The sequence below is a fragment of the Mobula hypostoma genome, chromosome 15 (assembly GCF_963921235.1).
Source record: "Mobula hypostoma chromosome 15, sMobHyp1.1, whole genome shotgun sequence".
NCBI lineage: Eukaryota > Metazoa > Chordata > Chondrichthyes > Myliobatiformes > Myliobatidae > Mobula > Mobula hypostoma.
Window position 1 is genome coordinate 66,815,834 of NC_086111.1, and position 18,302 is coordinate 66,834,135.

The following is an 18,302-nucleotide window of genomic DNA, read 5'->3' on the forward strand; positions in this document are numbered from 1 at the left end:
GTAAGATTTTGAGAATCTTAGAAGAGGAGGTAGCTGGAATGGATTGTGGCCACTTTTAACTCTGTGATGATGAAAATCAGGAACTGTAAGAACAAAAGGAGGTTAGACTCTGTAGGGAGGGCAAAAGGCAGGAAATTTAAATTCAATAAATTAAATCTGGATTACAATAATGTAACTGCTACTGTAAATTTCAATTCACTAATATCTGACAGAAAAAAAGCCACTCCTACCCAGTCTGGTGTACAGTGAACTCCCATTACACAGGCTCTTAATTAACCAGCAAGCCACACAGGTAAGGATCAAGGATCAACTTTATTCACCATATACATTTACATGTGTTAGGAAATTTACAGTGGTGTGTTGGTCAGGGTGTGACATGCAAAGAAAAACAATATTCAACATTTATAAATGAAAAAGAATTACCGTCAGAAAAAGAAATAAAGTCAGAGGTTAGAGTATGGATATGGAAGAAAATGTGCATAAATATATAAATAACAGCATATAATTACAATGTAAACAGCATTATAAAAAGTGCTTTAAAGTGTTTAGAGTGTAAAATCAAACTGCTATCACAAAGTATATGAAAAATAACTTTGCACTGATTCTGACTCTGGCACACAAAATTGTACTCTCAAATATTATGACACACCAGAATTGGTGTGTTGCCCTACAGTCTCGTTAAGCTAGAACTGAAGATGTTAAAGCTCTTATCCATCATAGGACAAGCGGACTAATGGTGGTAGAGTGACAGCCAGTCGGTGGGGGAGAAGCTCCAGGAAATAACACTAACTGGAGACCACATCAGGAGAAACGTAGAATAGCAAACTTGTTGGTGATAACCACCTGCTGTCCTTCATTACTGATAAATCTGCATTTCTCCATACTGATCAGCATTTAGAATACAGATTAAGGCACAACAGTGTTACAGAATAGACTGTGGATGGACAACTTCAATGCTGATTTCAAAGTGACTGTGTAACATCATGACATAACACCATGCTCTGCGACTAACACTCACCATCACCACAGTTTCAATACCAAATGTACTGCAACAATTAGCTATAGCTTCTTTGAGAGCACCTCCAAACTAAAAGGACAAGACCACAAGATATAGGAGCAGAATTAGCAGCCCATTGAGTCTATTCCACCATTCCATCACTGCTGATTTATTATCCTTCTTAACCCATTCTCCTGCCTTCTCCCCGTAATCTACGACATCGTTAATAATCAAGAACCTGTCAACCTTCACTTTAAATATACCCAAAGGCTTGGCCTCCACAGCCATCTGTGGTGAAGAATTTCATAGGTTCACCACCCTCTGGCTAAAGAAATTTCTTCTCATCTTCGTTCAAAATGGATGTCCTTCTGTTCTGAAGATGTGCCCTACTGTCCTAGTCTCCACCACTATAAGAAACATCCTCTCCATGTCCACTATATCTAGGTCTTTTAATCTTTGACAGATTTCAATGAGATTCCCCTCGTTTTTTCTAAACTCCAGGAAGTACAGGCCCAGAGTCATCAACCACTCCTCATAAGCTAACCCTTTCATTCCCAGGACCATTCTTGTGACCTCCTCTGGATCTTCTCCATGGCCAGCACATATTTTTTTAAGATAAGGGGCCCAAAGGGGTAGCAAAATTACAGTTATGCTAAGTAGCCCTCTGGATCACAACCACAAGCTAGAAATAAGTCACCTTTCATTCACTGATGTACAGTCAAAGATCAAAACTTGCTAACAGGACAGAGCAAATACATCCATCACACAGATGACAGCAGTTCACCAGTATATTACCAAATCATAGTTCAGTAAGGCAATAGATGCAGCTCTATCAGCAGTGCCCACATCCCGTGGATAAAAGAAACAAAGTATTATCTAGCTTTTTCACGTTCAGTTTATACTCTTTCAATTTCATAATTATTGAACAAGTAACTTACCTTGGCAAGCAACTTTGCAGCATTCTGTAAATACTGCCAATCAATCCACGTTCCCAAATTATTCATAACACGTTCCTGGATTTTTTCTTGAATCCGCTGGTATGTCTGTGCTTCCAGCTGCAGGCTTTTATTGTGGTTTTCCCACTGAAGAAATAGGAAAACAAAGGTAAACCTCTTCATCACTTTTGAAAGCCACATTTGAAAGAGTTGGGTGTACTTTTGGGCCAGGACGCTTATTGGAGCAAGTGGAATCCCACCACAACGATCAAACAATGAAAGAATACCCTTAATCACCAGAAGACAGTAGCACATCCTTTCTTATATAAGGGGCCCAAAACTGCTCCCAATACTCAAGTGAAGTCTGATCAATGCTTTGTAAGGCCTCAGCAATACATTTTTGCTTTTACAAAATATATTCCACTCCACGTGAATCCTGTAAGAGGACTCCCAAGTCCCTTTGCACCTCTGATTTCTAAATTTTCTCCCTGTTCAGAAAATAGTCCACACTTTTATTGCTTCTACCAATGTACATGACCATACATTTCCCAACACTGTAGTCCATCTGCCACTTCTTTGCCCATTCTCCTAATCTGTCTGATTCCTTCAGCAGATTCCATGCTTCCTCAACACTACCTGTCTCTCCACCTATATTGAAGAAGTGAAGAAATTGCATACTACCCCCAGAATTACAATCACAAGTTATGCCTCTTAAAACCTGAAGTGGAATGTGTCTGAATGGAAAAACATGCAAAACAGCCAACACCAAACAGAAAACATGTTGGATCAATGCATCCACTGGGGAGTGCCAGTTTTGGAAAGCTGCTGAAAAGAAAAGGCAATTTTAGACATCTATTCTGAACAGCCCTTACCCTTTCGAAATAGAACAAGTATTTCTTCAAGGCTTCCCTAGCCTGTGCCTGCTGGCTCTGATTCACAATGTCAGGGTTCTCTTTGTACCGACTGCATTCATAATACTCGCTGCCGTGGGTCTTCCAGTCTCCCAGGCACATCCAACAGAAATCTAAGAAAATAAACACAACAATGATGCTTGAGAGAGAAACGTACTGCAGGACTATCGAGGGAAAATCGAGTGAATGGGACTGGCAGGATTGATTGATTTACTTACTTATTTGTTTTTATTGTGAGAAGCAGCAGGGAACAGGCCTTTCCAGTCCAACAAGCCATGCTGCCCAGCAACTCACATATTTAACACCAGCCTAATCATAGGACAGTTTTACAATGACCAATTAACCTACTAACCCACATGTCTTTGGATTTCTATTAGAGATTTTAGAATTCCATAAAGCAAAAGTCTTGACTTGTTAAGTTTCAATAGTACCATGTCAAGATATTGTTCCCAAACTATGTCTCCACAAAGATGTTATTCTGAAGGACACATCTAAAACCAAGCTCTTCCTGGTCCAAATCACTAAGTACACCACCTGTTAACGGATCAGGTGGAACAAAGGAGTCCAGTATTTTAACTAACTTTAGCCAGGAATGTGGATACTATACCAGTGCTCATCCCCTCTGTATTATACATGAAAGGTGAAAAAAAAAAATCAGGTCTACAACACACTACAAATCTTCAACCAGTGAAAATATATGCGCTGTCAAATGTACCCATGTAAAGTTTGTAACTGCACATTTGGAAAGAAAACTCTAGGTGCAAGAGACGGCAGATGCTCGAATCTGAATGATTCGAAATGTCAATGTACATTCTCCTCCCACAGGAAACTCGGCACTGAGTTCCTCCAGCAGTTAGTTTTTTTTTTAAATGTAAGTTACCTAGGTGTGGAACAAGATTCTGAAGCCACATAGCCAATTCCTCCCTCTACATATTACATTTCATCAACAGCAACAGGATCCACCATCCAAGCTATGCTCTCTTCTCACTACTATCATCAGGCAGGAGATATAGGAACCTTACATCCCACACCACCAGATTCAGGAACAGTTATTACCCTACGACCATCAGGCTCTGAACAGGCATGAAAACTTCACACACAACTCTGAACTGAGTCCACAAGCTACAGACTCATTTCAAGAAAATCTACAACTCATGTTCTTCATATTATTTCTTTTATTTCCACAATTTGTCTTCTTTTGCACACAGGTTGTCAGTCTTTGTTATGTATAATTTTTCATAAATTCTATTGTATTTCTATATTTCCTGTAAATGTTTGCAAGAAAATGAACCTTAAGGTAGTATATGGTGACATACTACATATGTACTTTGATAATAAATTTACTTTAACTTTATTACAACATGAGGTACATTACAGATGCTGGAAATCTAGAGTACTGACGAAGGGTCTCAGCCCAAAACAGTGACTGACCATTCATTTCCCTCCACAGATGCTGCCTGATCTGCTGGGTTCCCCCAGCACTTTGGAAGAGGGAACATTGCTTAAGAATCTTAAATGCTTAAATCTTAAGAATGCAATTTGAGAGGGAGAAGCTAAAGTCAAATATATCAGTATTACAGTGGAGTAAAGAGAATTATTGTGTGTAGAGTTTAAAAAACTGCAACAGTAAAAAGGCACTGAAGGGAGTTATATACTGGCCTCCAAACAGTAGCCAGGTGTGGGCTACAAATTACAATGAGAAGACAGAACATGCATGTCAAAGGGGTGATGTTATGATAGCAATGGAGGATTTCAATATGCAATTAAATTGGGAAAATCAGGTTGGTGCTGATTTTGGATCCCAAGAGAAAGAATTTGCAGAATGCCTCCAAGATGCCTTTTTAGAGTGGCTTGTGGTTGAGCCCACTAGAGAATCAACTATTCTGGATTGCGTATTGTGCAATGAACCGGATTTGAAGAGAGAGTTCAAGATAAAGGAATCCTTAGACTATTGTGATCATAATATGATAGAATTCACCCTGTGATTTGAGAGAGAGAAGCTAAGTGAAATGTACCCATATTACAGTGGAGAAAGGGGAATTATAGAGGCAAGAGAGCGGAGCTGGACAAAGTTGATTGGAAAGGGACACTAGTAGGGATGATGGCAAAGTATCAATGGCTGGAGTTTCTAGAAGCAGTTCGGAAGGTGCAGGATACGATACATCCCAAAGGAGAGATATTCTAAAAGCAGGATGACAGGTCTTGGCCCAAAACATCGACTGTTTACTGTTTTCCAAAGATGCTGCCTGGCCTGCTGTGTGTTGCTTTGTATTTCCAGCATCTGCAGATTTTCTCATACTATTGAACTTAGATTGCATCATGAACACTAACGTATAATCCTTTAAAATATCATGCTCAAATACAAGATATTAAGTCACTGCACTAGCATGACAGGGTCTGGGAGTCAACTCAAAGTGCAATATGCCAGCTTGGAATATTAATTCAAAATTTTGAAATTGGAATTTGAAAGCTTGCTTCACTGATATGACCACCATTTTGTAGCAACAAAATCCCAACTGATTCACTCATTTCCATCAGGGAAGGAAACCTGATCTTCTTCCTAGGTCTGGCCCAGATGCAAATCTGAATCCAAACCCAACAATAAGGTTGACCCTCAGCTGGTCTGTCAGTTCAAGGGCCACTAAGGATGCCCAATGTACGTAGGCACTGGGCACTAGATGCAAATTCCAGAAACAAATAAAAAAAAATATGCTGGATGAGATTCCAGAATAAGATTATTTTTTGAATACAGCCATACACCATTTTGCATCCACCAAATCAAGGATTTTTTCCAAAAACAGTAACAATACTCCATTGGCACTAGTCCAGAGAATTCACAATTTCCAAGTCACAATTTCATGTATAGATATCTTAATATTCTGTTTATTTCTCTGTGGCATACAGAGTTAATTTCACACACACGACTACTGCACTTTTCCTTGCAAACTGCCAACAGTAAGTGTGCACTTTTCAAATATATATAATGTAAAATATAATATTATTTGCTTTTATAATGACTCACCATGCTTGCACTTGGAACATTGCTGAAACAAAAAGAAAGAAAAAGTAATAAAACAGTTCATTTTACACACTAGAAAATCAATCAAGCACATTGCATGATGCATCCATCAATCTTACCATGTGATTGCACCCTCCATTTTTCTCAATGCAAATATTGCACTTAGGACACTGTAAAATATTTTAAAAGAAACAGTTAGAAGCAAAGAAAATAGGTTGGTGCATTATAGTTTTATCAAAGCAGGGTTTGGAATTATTGCAAAGTTGCAGTACTTTAATGGCTTAGCATTCCATCTTTTAATAGTGACGATTGAAACTTGACCCTAGAATACCAATGTTCAGATCTACTCTGAAGAAATGATATATTTCAACATTGATTGAGCTAATCAACAACACAGTGTCACTCTAATAATCCAACATGCTGAACTTTGAAATATGTGGACTACTTGATATTACTTCTATTAATGTCCTAACTTACTTTGATTTTATGTTACACAGTATTACAGCTTTCCAGAGAACCCAATTAAGTGTTAGATGGACATGGGAACTAAGACTCTGGTGAATTTCAGAGAGGGTGGAAGAGTCAGATTTCTGAATAGATATCAGAGTTTAACTGTTCTTACATATTTCAACTTACTTCAGATGCACCAATCATTAAAGGAATTCTTGCATTTAAAAATTATTGATCACATCTCTTTTAAATAGTCCCAAAACATTTCACTGTCATTGAACCACCGTTGAAGCTTAGTCACTGTGATAACAGCAGCCAATTGAGTCTCCTGTGGCTGTCTTCTCAAACAAACATATTGTTTTGGATGCTAATGAGGGGTGGTGGGGAGTGGGCATGTGTAGTCTCTCAAGAAAAAAAATGACAGCCACAGATAGATCTATGGCACCATGTGGTACTGCAGGGTACAGCAAAAAGAAAGCTGGCAAAAGTGACAGAGGTCTCAAGTGTTTGTAGCTATAAGCAGAACTCCAGAATGGTGCATGGCCTCTCTGATGTTAGGATCAATGATGTCTCTCAGCAGGCACAGATCATTCTGAAAGGGAAGGATTCGCAGCCAGAGGTCATAGTCCACATTGGCACTAACAACATAGAAAGGAAAGAGATGAGGTCCTGCAAAGAGAATTTAAGGGGCTGGAGAGGAAATAGCACCTCTAAAGTTGTAATTTCAGGATTATTCTCTGTGCCATGTGTGAATGAGGCAGGAAGTAGGAAGAACATATAGTTGAATGCATGGTTAAAGGCGATGGTGCAGAGTTTCAGGTACACGTATCTCCAGGCCCTCTTTGAGGGCAGGTGGGATACTTACAAGGAGGACAAGTTGCACCCAAACTTGAGGGGCATTAGTATCCTTGCAGATTTGCAAGTGCTACTCGGGGCGGGGGGGGGGGGGGCAACCAGAGCAGCAGGTGGAGGGACTGAGGGGAAGACAGGGTTAGGTCAACTAAGACTGCGAGGGAAAAAAGGAGTAGGTGATCCTTGCCACTTTTTTTTTGCTTCTTCTGACTCTTGGACTGACTACAGAGAGCATCTCAAAGGAATGGAGTAATGCCATTAGTGCCTTCTCCACAAAATCTTCCAAATTGACTATAAGAATAAATAAACCAACATCAGTGGTTTCTTCTAGACTAAATTTTGAAACAAGTCCTTCTTTCATTAAGTTCTGCCAGTAATAATGAATGCACAACAACTCTCAGGGGTTGGCATATGACCATCGCATACGTGACTGAAGAAAACAATTACAACAGCTTCAAACTTGATTATGATAACCCCACTGCATTTTACAGCATAAAAGCTTCTACTATTTAGGGGGGAAATAGGAAACCTTATAATATAGTGAGGCACCCTATCAACTGATAATCTGTTAAAATATCCAAAATATTTTTTGGTTGAAGTCCTACTCTTGATTGCCACAGATTGATAAGTATTGTTAAGTATTGCAAATTACTCAGAACCATTCATTCCAGTCCTTGCATAACAGAAAATATGCTGCAAACAATGACAGAACTACAGCCAATCAGGTTCTGAGCAATAACAAAAACAAATAAAAGATTATCCTATGTATGTACTTAAGTTCTGATTTTGAAGTATGAAGATGAAGACAGAAAAAAAGATGCTATGATACTCTATAAATGCAAATACTGGCATTGTCTTTTCTCCCCCCCTGTACATAGGTGATGATAATGAGGTTGCATTTACTGCCTCTCTGAGAGTTCCAAGAAAATAGTGCTTGGTAGTAACCACCTCACAACCAGACCACCTAATGCATTAACATCGAAGTACAAAGTGTAGGATTAGTGTCAGGAATGACTGGATCAGCCTGAAAGGTTCCTTTTCAATGTAAGCCATCAGTTACCAAGACAATATCATTGTTCCTATTTCGAGAAATTATCAGGTTTACTGAATTTGCCACAGCTCTGAAGACAATAACATTGATGTTATGTAATTTTATAACTAATTCAATGGGCTCAATTAATGATCAAGTAAAGGTAAATTAAAATCTTACCAGAGCTGTTTATAAATTTTAAATTGAGCTTTAAAAATATGGAACTAAAAGCAGCTTCATCAGCAAACTAATTACATTGTTTCAAGCATTCTCCAGGGATATTGACATCTTCCTGCTCTCCCCATTTTAATCAATTTTTACAGAAGCAGCATTGGGAGTGTCCTGATCAGCTGCATCACCTTCTGGGATAGGAATTACAGGGAATCTGACTGCAAGACAAGACAAAGGATTGAAAGGACTGCTCAGAGGATCATCTCTTCCACCAAACTGGGCCTTTAGCATTGTGAAGAATCCCTCCCATCCATCCCACAATCTCTTTAACCACCAACCATCAGGCAGGAGGCACCACAGCATTAGGACAAGGTAGGAAACAGCTTCCACTCTGGGCCATGAGACTATTGAACTCATGCAAAAAGCACCAGTAACATTATAATGTTTACTTTTTAACTTGTATTGTAAATGCACCTTATGCTAAAAGTCAATCTTCTGGAATATATTTTATTATTTATTAACTACTTGTAATATCACTTATGTGCTTTGTGTGAGTTATATCTACTGTGTTGTGCACCTTAGTCTGATGGAATGTTGTTCATTTGGCAGTATACATGTTTATTGTCATTCAATTGTATACGTAAACTTTAACCTGAAATGGTTCCAGAAGCCATTCAATGTTCAAGGACACATATCAGGAAAAGCTTTGCCAGCTAAAAGTAAATGAACAAAATAATCTCTGGGACATTAGGCCGGTACATGATCATTATACACAAAAAGTTGCTATCTTCTTACATCTTTTGTATGTGCACTGATGTAATTTGCGGTTTCTGAGTCATCAGCACATTTAGTGAGCCACTTTTTAATAGTGGTGCAGTCGGTGGGAGCATGGTACATCTGGCGACACTTGAAGCTGCAAGATAAGATATGCTGGTTAGAATTCAAATAATGTCACTACTTCCAGACAACAACTCAGATTAAAGTGAATACATTTTATCCTTCAAAGATTCTATTTCAAGTACTAATCAAGCCCATACACTGGACTGAATAGAGATGGAGTGCTTCACTGTTGATGTGGCATGCTGCAGATGCAAGGTGAAGAAGTTAAACAAAGATTCCATTTGCTTACCCCGACGGTTCAAAATCTGAATCAGGTTTATTATCACTGACAGATGTTGCAAAATGTGTTGTTTTGCAGCAGTACAATACATAAGAATTACTATAAATTACAATAGTTTATTTTTAAAAATTAAGTAGTGCAAAAAGAGGGCAATATAGCGAGGCAGCATTCAATGGTTCATGACCTTTCAGAAATTTGATGACAGAGGGGAAGAGGCTGGTCCTAAAATGTTGAATGTGTGTCTTCAGGCTCCTGTACCTCCTCACTGATGGTAGTAATGAGAAGACGCATGTCCTGGATGGTGAGGATCCTTCATGAGGGATGCCACTCTCTTGAGACACTGTCTTCTGAAGATGTCCTTGATGGAGATGGCGGAGTTTACAACCCTCTGCATTTTTTTCTGATCCCATACATTGGAGGCTCCATATCAGGCAGTGATGCAACAAGTCAGATGACGCCAGAGAGTGGCGTCTCACTGTGTGCAGCTCCAATTCAGGTACATGTGTAAGAACATGTTGCACTATTCAAACAAGGGCACAGAATCATGATGTGATTTGTATAATAGTTTTTGGTCAATTCATAACACTGAAATACATCAACATGTTTTTCTCATTCTTGTACGTGGGAAATTGCACTGCCTCAAATAGCTGCCAAGTACACCCACAGTAACTACATTTTAAAAAAAAGCAATTTACTGTACATAGAAAGATTAGATAGATATGATAAACAACTGCGTCAATGCAATGGATTTTTTTGCCCTGAAACATTAACTCTTTCTCTCTACAACTGCTAGCTGATTAAGTGAGCTATTTTTGTCCAAGGAAAATTATGTGGCTATCCATTCTTTTATCATCTTATGCACCTCTGTCAAGTCACTTCTCATCCTCCCTCTCTACAAAGAGAAAAGCCCTAGCTTGCTCAACCTTTCATGATAAGACATGCTCTCTAATGTATGCAGCTTCCTGGTAAATCTCCTCTCTGCATGCTCTCTGAAGCAATGGTCCCCAAACACCGGGCCACAAAGCATGTGCTACCGGGACGTGTGGAAACGATATAATTTGGTGATATGAAACGATACGAGTCAGCTGCACCTTTCCTCATTGCCCGTCACACCCACTGTTGAACTTGAACCCACGCGAGGTCATCAGTCGGTATAACCGACAACTACTCGATGAGTGGAAAACAAACGTCGCTTAAGAGTTTCTTTGGAAGAGGTGGTAGGGGACACTAAAGACCTAACGATGATGATAACGCAGAGACAGCTGAGGCCGAGACTGCAAAACAAAAAGAAAGCTTCCTTCAACAGAAAATACGACGAGTCGTACATAAAATATGGCTTTATTGGGTGACTCATACACTCCAAGCCCCCTGTGTGTGATATGTGGAGACAAGCTGTCTAATGAGGCAATGAAGCCCTCAAAACTGCTTCGGCACCTTGAGTCCAAGCACCCTGCACTTAAAGACAAACCCGCTGAGTTTTTTGAGCAGAAAAAACGTGAGCAAGCAGGACAGAACCAAGTGCTGAGAGCTACCACCTCCACAAATGCTGTGGCTAGCCGCATTGCTAAGGCTAAGAAGCCTTTCCCTGTTGGTGAAGAATTGATTCTGCCTGCTGCCAGGGGATTGTGCCGTGAACTGTTGGGAGAAGCTGCAGCTAACAAGATGGCAAAGGTTTCTTTTTCAGCTACCACAGTTTCAAGGAGAATCAATGCGGCATTCTGGATCACAGTCAAGGCTGAATATCTTGAGATAGCCACGACAGCACTGAAAACGTTGCTTCCATTTCCAACATCATATCTCTGCGAAGTGGGGTTTTCTGCAACGAATTCGACAAAAACTAAATTGCAGGATAGACTGGACATAAGGAACCCCCTTCGAGTATCACTGTCTCCCATCACCCCTTGATGGGACCGTCTTGTTGCAGGGAAACAAGCCCAGGGCTCCCACTGATTCAGCGATATTGGTGTGTTGCAATGATATTATATATTCATACGAGGAAAATATGCGCTGTGTGTTTAATATCCAAACATTACTTAAAATGTTATGATGCTATTGACTTATAAGTGACTTATAATTGACTTATCACCATATTCATGGGAAGAAAATATGCGCTGTGTGTTTAATTTTAAATTTGTTAGATAAACCCTTTTAGAAACGAAATTGAGTGTATTAGCTACTTATATAAGTGACTTATAGTTGACATCACCTATATTCCGGTCGTGATTAACACCACCCCACCCTCCCCCACCACCTCCCCCCACCCCCCCCAAAGCTGGTCCGCAAGAATGTCAATATTAAATCAGTCCATGGTGCAAGAAAGGTTGGGGACCCCTGCTCTAAAGCTTCAACATCCTTCCTATAATGAGACAACCAGAACTGAACACAATAGTCCAAGTGCAGTCTAACCAGAGTTTTACAGAGCTGCAACATTATCTTTAATACTTTTAACTAACATGCACGTAGGCAGCAATTCAACATGTTAGCTGAGCTGCTGAAGAATCACATTGCCAAGGCAGCTAAGTACTTTCTTAACTTCAGGATTATGCCAATCTATAACACATCCTCACCAGTGATTTGCTCCCTACGTCGGTACATGATTAACTCCTGGAGCAAAGTGAATGAGTCATTCTTATCAAATCCACTAATGGAAGTACTATAAAAACACAAGCTTATGGGGGCCTCAAACTGTTTTGTATCCAGAAATCCTAATTGCTAAATGTGTGTGTATGAACATTCAGAGACAGAAGTCCCTCAAGGGAATTAAGCATGCAGAACTCTATAGAAAGGAGACTGAAAAATACCATCTGATGCAATGCAAACTCCTTAACGAACCAGGTTAATATTATGGGTAGCCTAGTGTTCTTGCACATCATAAAACATAGTAATCTACAGCAAATTACAAGCCTTTCGGCTCACAATGTTGTGCCGACCATGTAACCTGCTCTAGAAACTGCCTTGAATTTCCCTACCGCATAGCCCTCTATTTTCCTAAGTTCCATGTACTCTTAAACGATCCTATTGTATTCTGCCTCTACCACCATCGCAAGCAGTACATTCCACATACCCACCACTCTCTAAGTGAACTTACCTCTAACATCCCCCCCGTACCCATTTCCAAGCACCTTAAAACTATGCCTCGTCGTGTTAGCCATTTCAGTCCTGGGAAAAAGCCTCCTGCTAACAAGATTAATGCCTCTCATCATCTTATACACCTCTATCAGGTCACCTCTCATCCTCCGTTGCTCCAAGAAAAGGCCAAATTCATTCAACCTATTCTTATAAGGCATGCTCTCCAATCCAGACAACATCTTTCTAAATCTCCTCTGCACCATCTCTGTGGTATCAGCATCCTTCCCGTAATGAGGTGACCAGAACTGAGCACAGTACTCCAAGTGGATCTAACCAAGGTCTTATACAGCTGTAACATTACCTCACAGTTCTTGAACTCAATCCCACGGTTGATGAATGCCAACACACCATATGCCTTCTTAACAACACTGTCAACCTGCGCAGCAGCTCTGAGAGTCCTATTGACATGGACCCCAAAACCTCACTGATCCTCCACACTGCCAAGAATCTTACCATTAATATTATATTCTGTCTTCAAATTTGACCTACTTCACACTTACCTGGATTGAACTCCATTTGCCACTTCTCAGCCCAGTTCTGCAGCCTATCGAAGTCCCACTGTAACCTCTGACAACCCTCCAGACTATCATCAACACCCCCAGTTTTCATGTCATCAGCAAACTTACTAACTCATCCTTCTACTTCCTCACCCAGGTCATTTATAAAAATCTCAAAATCACCAGTCAGGCAATATGCTGGGAGGAGCACAATGTAACCTTTCCACTCTGGTGTTCCATTCAATAAATTTCTACATGATATTATAAAGTCACAGACACTATTACAGTCCAGGGCAGAGTTCAGAGTTCAATTCTGGCACCGTTCTGTAAGAAGTTTGTACATCCTTCCTGTGAGAACATTGGTTTCCTCCCACAGTCCTTGGCCATACCAGTTAGTAAGTGAAACAGTCATTGTAAATAGTCCTGTGATTAAGTGAAAGTCATTGTAAATAGTCCTGTGATTAAGGTAGGGTTAAATAGGTGGGTTGCAGGGAGGTGTGGACTGTTGGGCGGAAGAGCTTGTTCCGCTCCGCATCTCTAAATAAAACAAAACATAAACTTGAACCCGCATCCACCACTTCTGCTGGTAGTTCATTCCACCCTCCAAGTGCGCCCTCAGGTTCCTCTTAAGTATTTTGCCTTTCATCCTGGACATTTATATTGCATTAAGACTATTAGTTGGGTTTATACTGAAGCTTTGTCCTCCAAAAGGAGTTGGAGCCTCCAGAAAGAGTCAGAAGAAAATAAAGCTGGTGTGATACATCATGGAAACAAGTTCTTCGGTCCATTCAGATTCACACTGACCTTCAACTACCAATGACTAATCCTACAGTAATCCTGTTTTATATTCTCTCCATCTCCTACCCCCACCCTCAAATTCTACCTCTCAACTATTACTCTACCCACCCACGAACCGTTGTGATATGGGAAGAAATTGGAGCGTCAAAGGAAACCTATGGTCGCCAAGAAGAATGTGCACAGACAACCCAAGTCGGGATTCAACCCAGGTCTCTGACCCTATGAGGCCGCAACTCCAGAAGTTCTGTCATTGTGCTTCCCACACTAGCGAAGTCAGCAATTCTTCCACACCTGTCAATTTACACTGACACAGCTTTTAAAGTGCTTTATTATTTATTTATTTATATACAGCACGGAAGAGGCCTTTCCAGCCCTTCAAGCAATCCCTCAATTAAATCCTAGCCAAATCACGGGACAATTTACAATGACCAATTAACCTACAAACCGGTACGTATTTGGACTGTGGAAGGAAACCAGAGCACTTGGAAGAAACCCATGTGGTCACGGGAAGAACTCAGAGGCAGCAACAAGAATTGAACTCAGGTCACCTGTACTGTGAAGCACTGTGCAAACCACTAGGCTACCGTGCTGCTTCACGGTATAGAAACATAGAAAATAGGTGCAGGAGTAGGCCATTCGGCCCTTCGAGCCTGCACCGCCATTTATTATGATCATGGCTGATCATCCAACTCAGAACCCCGCCCCAGCCTTCCCTCCATACCCCGACCCCTGTAGCCACAAGGGCCATATCTAACTCCCTCTTGAACATAGCCAATGAACTGGCCTCAACAGTTTGCTGTGGCAGAGAATTCCACAGATTCACCACTCTCTGTGTGAAGAAGTTTTTCCTAATCTCGGTCCTAAAAGGCTTCCCCTCTATCCTCAAACTGTGACCCCTCGTTCTGGACTTCCCCAACATCGGGAACAATCTTCCTGCATCTAGCCTGTCCAATCCCTTTAGGATCTTATACGTTTCAATCAGATCCCCCCTCAATCTTCTAAATTCCAACGAGTACAAGCCCAGTTCATCCAGTCTTTCTTCATATGAAAGTCCTGCCATCCCAGGAATCAATCTGGTGAACCTTCTTTGTACTCCCTCTATGGCAAAGATGTCTTTCCTCAGATTAGGGGACCAAAACTGCACACAATACTCCAGGTGTGGTCTCACCAAGGCCTTGTACAACTGCAGTAGTACCTCCCTGCTCCTGTACTCAAATCCTCTCGCTATAAATGCCAGCATACCATTCGCCTTTTTCACCGCCTGCTGTACCTGCATGCCCACTTTCAATGACTGGTGTATAATGACACCCAGGTCTCGTTGCACCTCCCCTTTTCCTAATCGGCCACCATTCAGATAATAATCTGTTTTCCTATTTTTGCCACCAAAGTGGATAACTTCACATTTATCCACATTAAATTGCATCTGCCATGAGTTTGCCCACTCACCCAACCTATCCAAGTCACCCTGCATCCTCTTAGCATCCTCCTCACTGCTAACACTGCCGCCCAGCTTCGTGTCATCCGCAAACTTGGAGATGCTGCATTTAATTCCCTCATCCAAGTCATTAATATATATTGTAAACAACTGGGGTCCCAGCACTGAGCCTTGCGGTACCCCACTAGTCACCGCCTGCCATTCTGAAAAGGTCCCGTTTATTCCCACTCTTTGCTTCCTGTCTGCTAACCAATTCTCCACCCACACCAATACCTTACCCCCAATACCATGTGCTTTAAGTTTGCACACTAATCTCCTGTGTGGGACCTTATCAAAAGCCTTTTGAAAATCCAAATATACCACATCCACTGGTTCGCCCCATCCACTCTACTAGTTACATCCTCAAAAAATTCTATGAGATTCGTCAGACATGATTTTCCTTTCACAAATCCATGCTGACTTTGTCCGATCATTTCTCCACTTTCCAAATGTGCTGTTATCACATCCTTGATAACTGACTCCAGCAGTTTCCCCACCACCGACGTTAGGCTAACTGGTCTATAATTCCCCGGTTTCTCTCTCCCTCCTTTTTTAAAAAGTGGGGTTACATTAGCCACCCTCCAATCCTCAGGAACTAGTCCAGAATCTAACGAGTTTTGAAAAATTATCACTAATGCATCCACTATTTCTTGGGCTACTTCCTTAAGCACTCTAGGATGCAGACCATCTGGCCCTGGGGATTTATCTGCCTTCAATCCCTTCAATTTACCTAACACCACTTCCCTACTAACATGTATTTCACTCAGTTCCTCCATCTCACTGGACCCTCTGTCCCTTACTATTTCTGGAAGATTATTTATGTCCTCCTTAGTGAAGACAGAACCAAAGTAATTATTCAATTGGTCTGCCATGTCCTTGCTCCCCATAATCAATTCACCTGTTTCTGTCTGCAGGGGACCTACATTTGTCTTTACCAGTCTTTTCCTTTTTACATATCTATAAAAGCTTTTACAGTCCGTTTTTATGTTCTCTGCCAGTTTTCTCTCATAATCTTTTTTCCCCTTCCTAATTAAGCCCTTTGTCCTCCTCTGCTGAACTCTGAATTTCTCCCAGTCCTCAGGTGAGCCACTTTCTCTGGCTAATTTGTATGTTACTTCTTTGGAATTGATACTATCCCTAATTTCTCTTGTCAGCCACGGGTGCACTACCTTCCTTGATTTATTCTTTTGCCAAACTGGGATGAACAATTGTTGTAGTTCATCCATGCAACCTATAAATGCTTGCCATTGCATATCCACCGTCAATCCTTTAAGTGTCATTTGCCAGTCTATCTTAGCTAATTCACGTCTCATACCTTCAAAGTTCCCCTTCTTTAAGTTCAGAACCTTTGTTTCTGAATTAACTATGTCACTCTCCATATTAATGAAGAATTCCACCATATTATGGTCACTCTTACCCAAGGGGCCTCTCACGACAAGATCGCCAATTAACCCTTCCTCATTGCTCAAAACCCAGTCCAGAATAGCCTGCTCTCCAGTTTGTTCCACAACATGTTGGTTCAAAAAACCATCCCGCATACATTCCAAGAAATCCTCTTCCCTTCCTCAGCACCTTTACCAATTTGGTTCACCCAGTCTACATGTAGATTGAAGTCACCCATTATAACTGCTGTTCCTTTATTGCACACATTTCTAATTTCCTGTTTAATACCATCTCTGACCTCACTACTACTGTTAGGTGGCCTGTACACAACTCCCACCAGCGTCTTCTGCCCCTTGGTGTTACGCAGCTCTACCCATATCGATTCCACATCTTCCCGGCTTATGTCCTTCCTTTCTATTGCATTAATCTCTTCTTTAACCAGCAACGCCACCCCACCTCCCCTTCCTTCATGTCTATCCCTCCTGAATATTGAATATCCCTGAACATTGAGCTCCCATCCCTGGTCACCCTGGAGCCATGTCTCTGTGATCCCAACTATATCATAATCATTAATAACAATCTGCACTTTCAATTCATCCACCTTATTACGAATGCTCCTTGCATTGACACATAAAGCCTTCAGGCGCTCTTTTACAACTCTCTTAGCCCTTGTACAATTATGTTGAAAAGTGGCCCTTTTTAATGCATGCCCTGGATTTGTCGGCCTGCCACTTTTACTTTTCTCCTTTGTACTTTTTGCTTCTATGCTCACTTTATACCCCTCTGTCTCTCTGCACTGGTTCCCATCCCTCTGTTGTGAACTAACCTCCTCACGCCTAGCCTCTTTAATTTGATTCCCACCCCGCAACCATTCTAGTTTAAAGTCACCTCAGTAGCCCCCGCTAATCTCCCCGCCAGGATATTGGTCCCCCTAGGATTCAAGTGTAACCCGTCCTTTTTGTACAGGTCACACCTGCGCCAAAAGAGGTCCCAATGATCCAAAAACTTGAATCCCTGCCCCCTGCTCCAATCCCTCAGCCACGCATTTATCCTCCACCTCATCGCATTCCTACTCTCACTGTCGCGTGGCACAGGCAGTAATCCCAAGATTACTACCTTTGCGGTCCTTTTTCTCAACTCCCTTCCTAGCTCCCTATATTCTCCTTTCAGGACCTCATCCCTTTTCCTACCTATGTCATTGGTACCTATATGTACCACGACCTCTGGCTTCTCACCCTCCCACTTCAGGATATCTTGGACCTCTCATGTTCATACCACTGTCGTTGGGGAATTAAGCTTCCAGACCTCAGCAGAAAGGATACGGAATAGATCAACTGTTGCAATGCAAACTCCTCAAAGAAGCAGGTTAATATCATGGATCCTCTACTGTTCGCACACACCACTCAAGATAAAATAGCTACACAGCAGAAATTTTGCATCATTTTCTGTTCCAACAACCGAGTAGTTAATCATTTAACAACTCCACGGGAGAGAATAATCAGCAGAAATAAACACAATCAGTGCCGACTGCACTAA

General features: G+C 41.2%; 1 protein-coding gene across 1 annotated transcript in view; it reads right to left on the reverse strand.

The window, feature by feature from the left end:
- Positions 1-18,302, reverse strand: part of arih2 (ariadne homolog 2 (Drosophila)) — a 102,035-nt gene that overhangs the window by 11,248 nt on the left and 72,485 nt on the right. The window contains exons 8-12 of the mRNA XM_063068217.1: positions 9,161-9,278; positions 5,982-6,032; positions 5,866-5,887; positions 2,805-2,956; positions 1,936-2,079 (exon numbers count right to left, since the gene is read on the reverse strand). Of these exons, the coding sequence (XP_062924287.1) occupies positions 1,936-2,079; positions 2,805-2,956; positions 5,866-5,887; positions 5,982-6,032; positions 9,161-9,278 (487 nt within the window). The remainder of the gene's footprint in view (positions 1-1,935; positions 2,080-2,804; positions 2,957-5,865; positions 5,888-5,981; positions 6,033-9,160; positions 9,279-18,302) is intronic.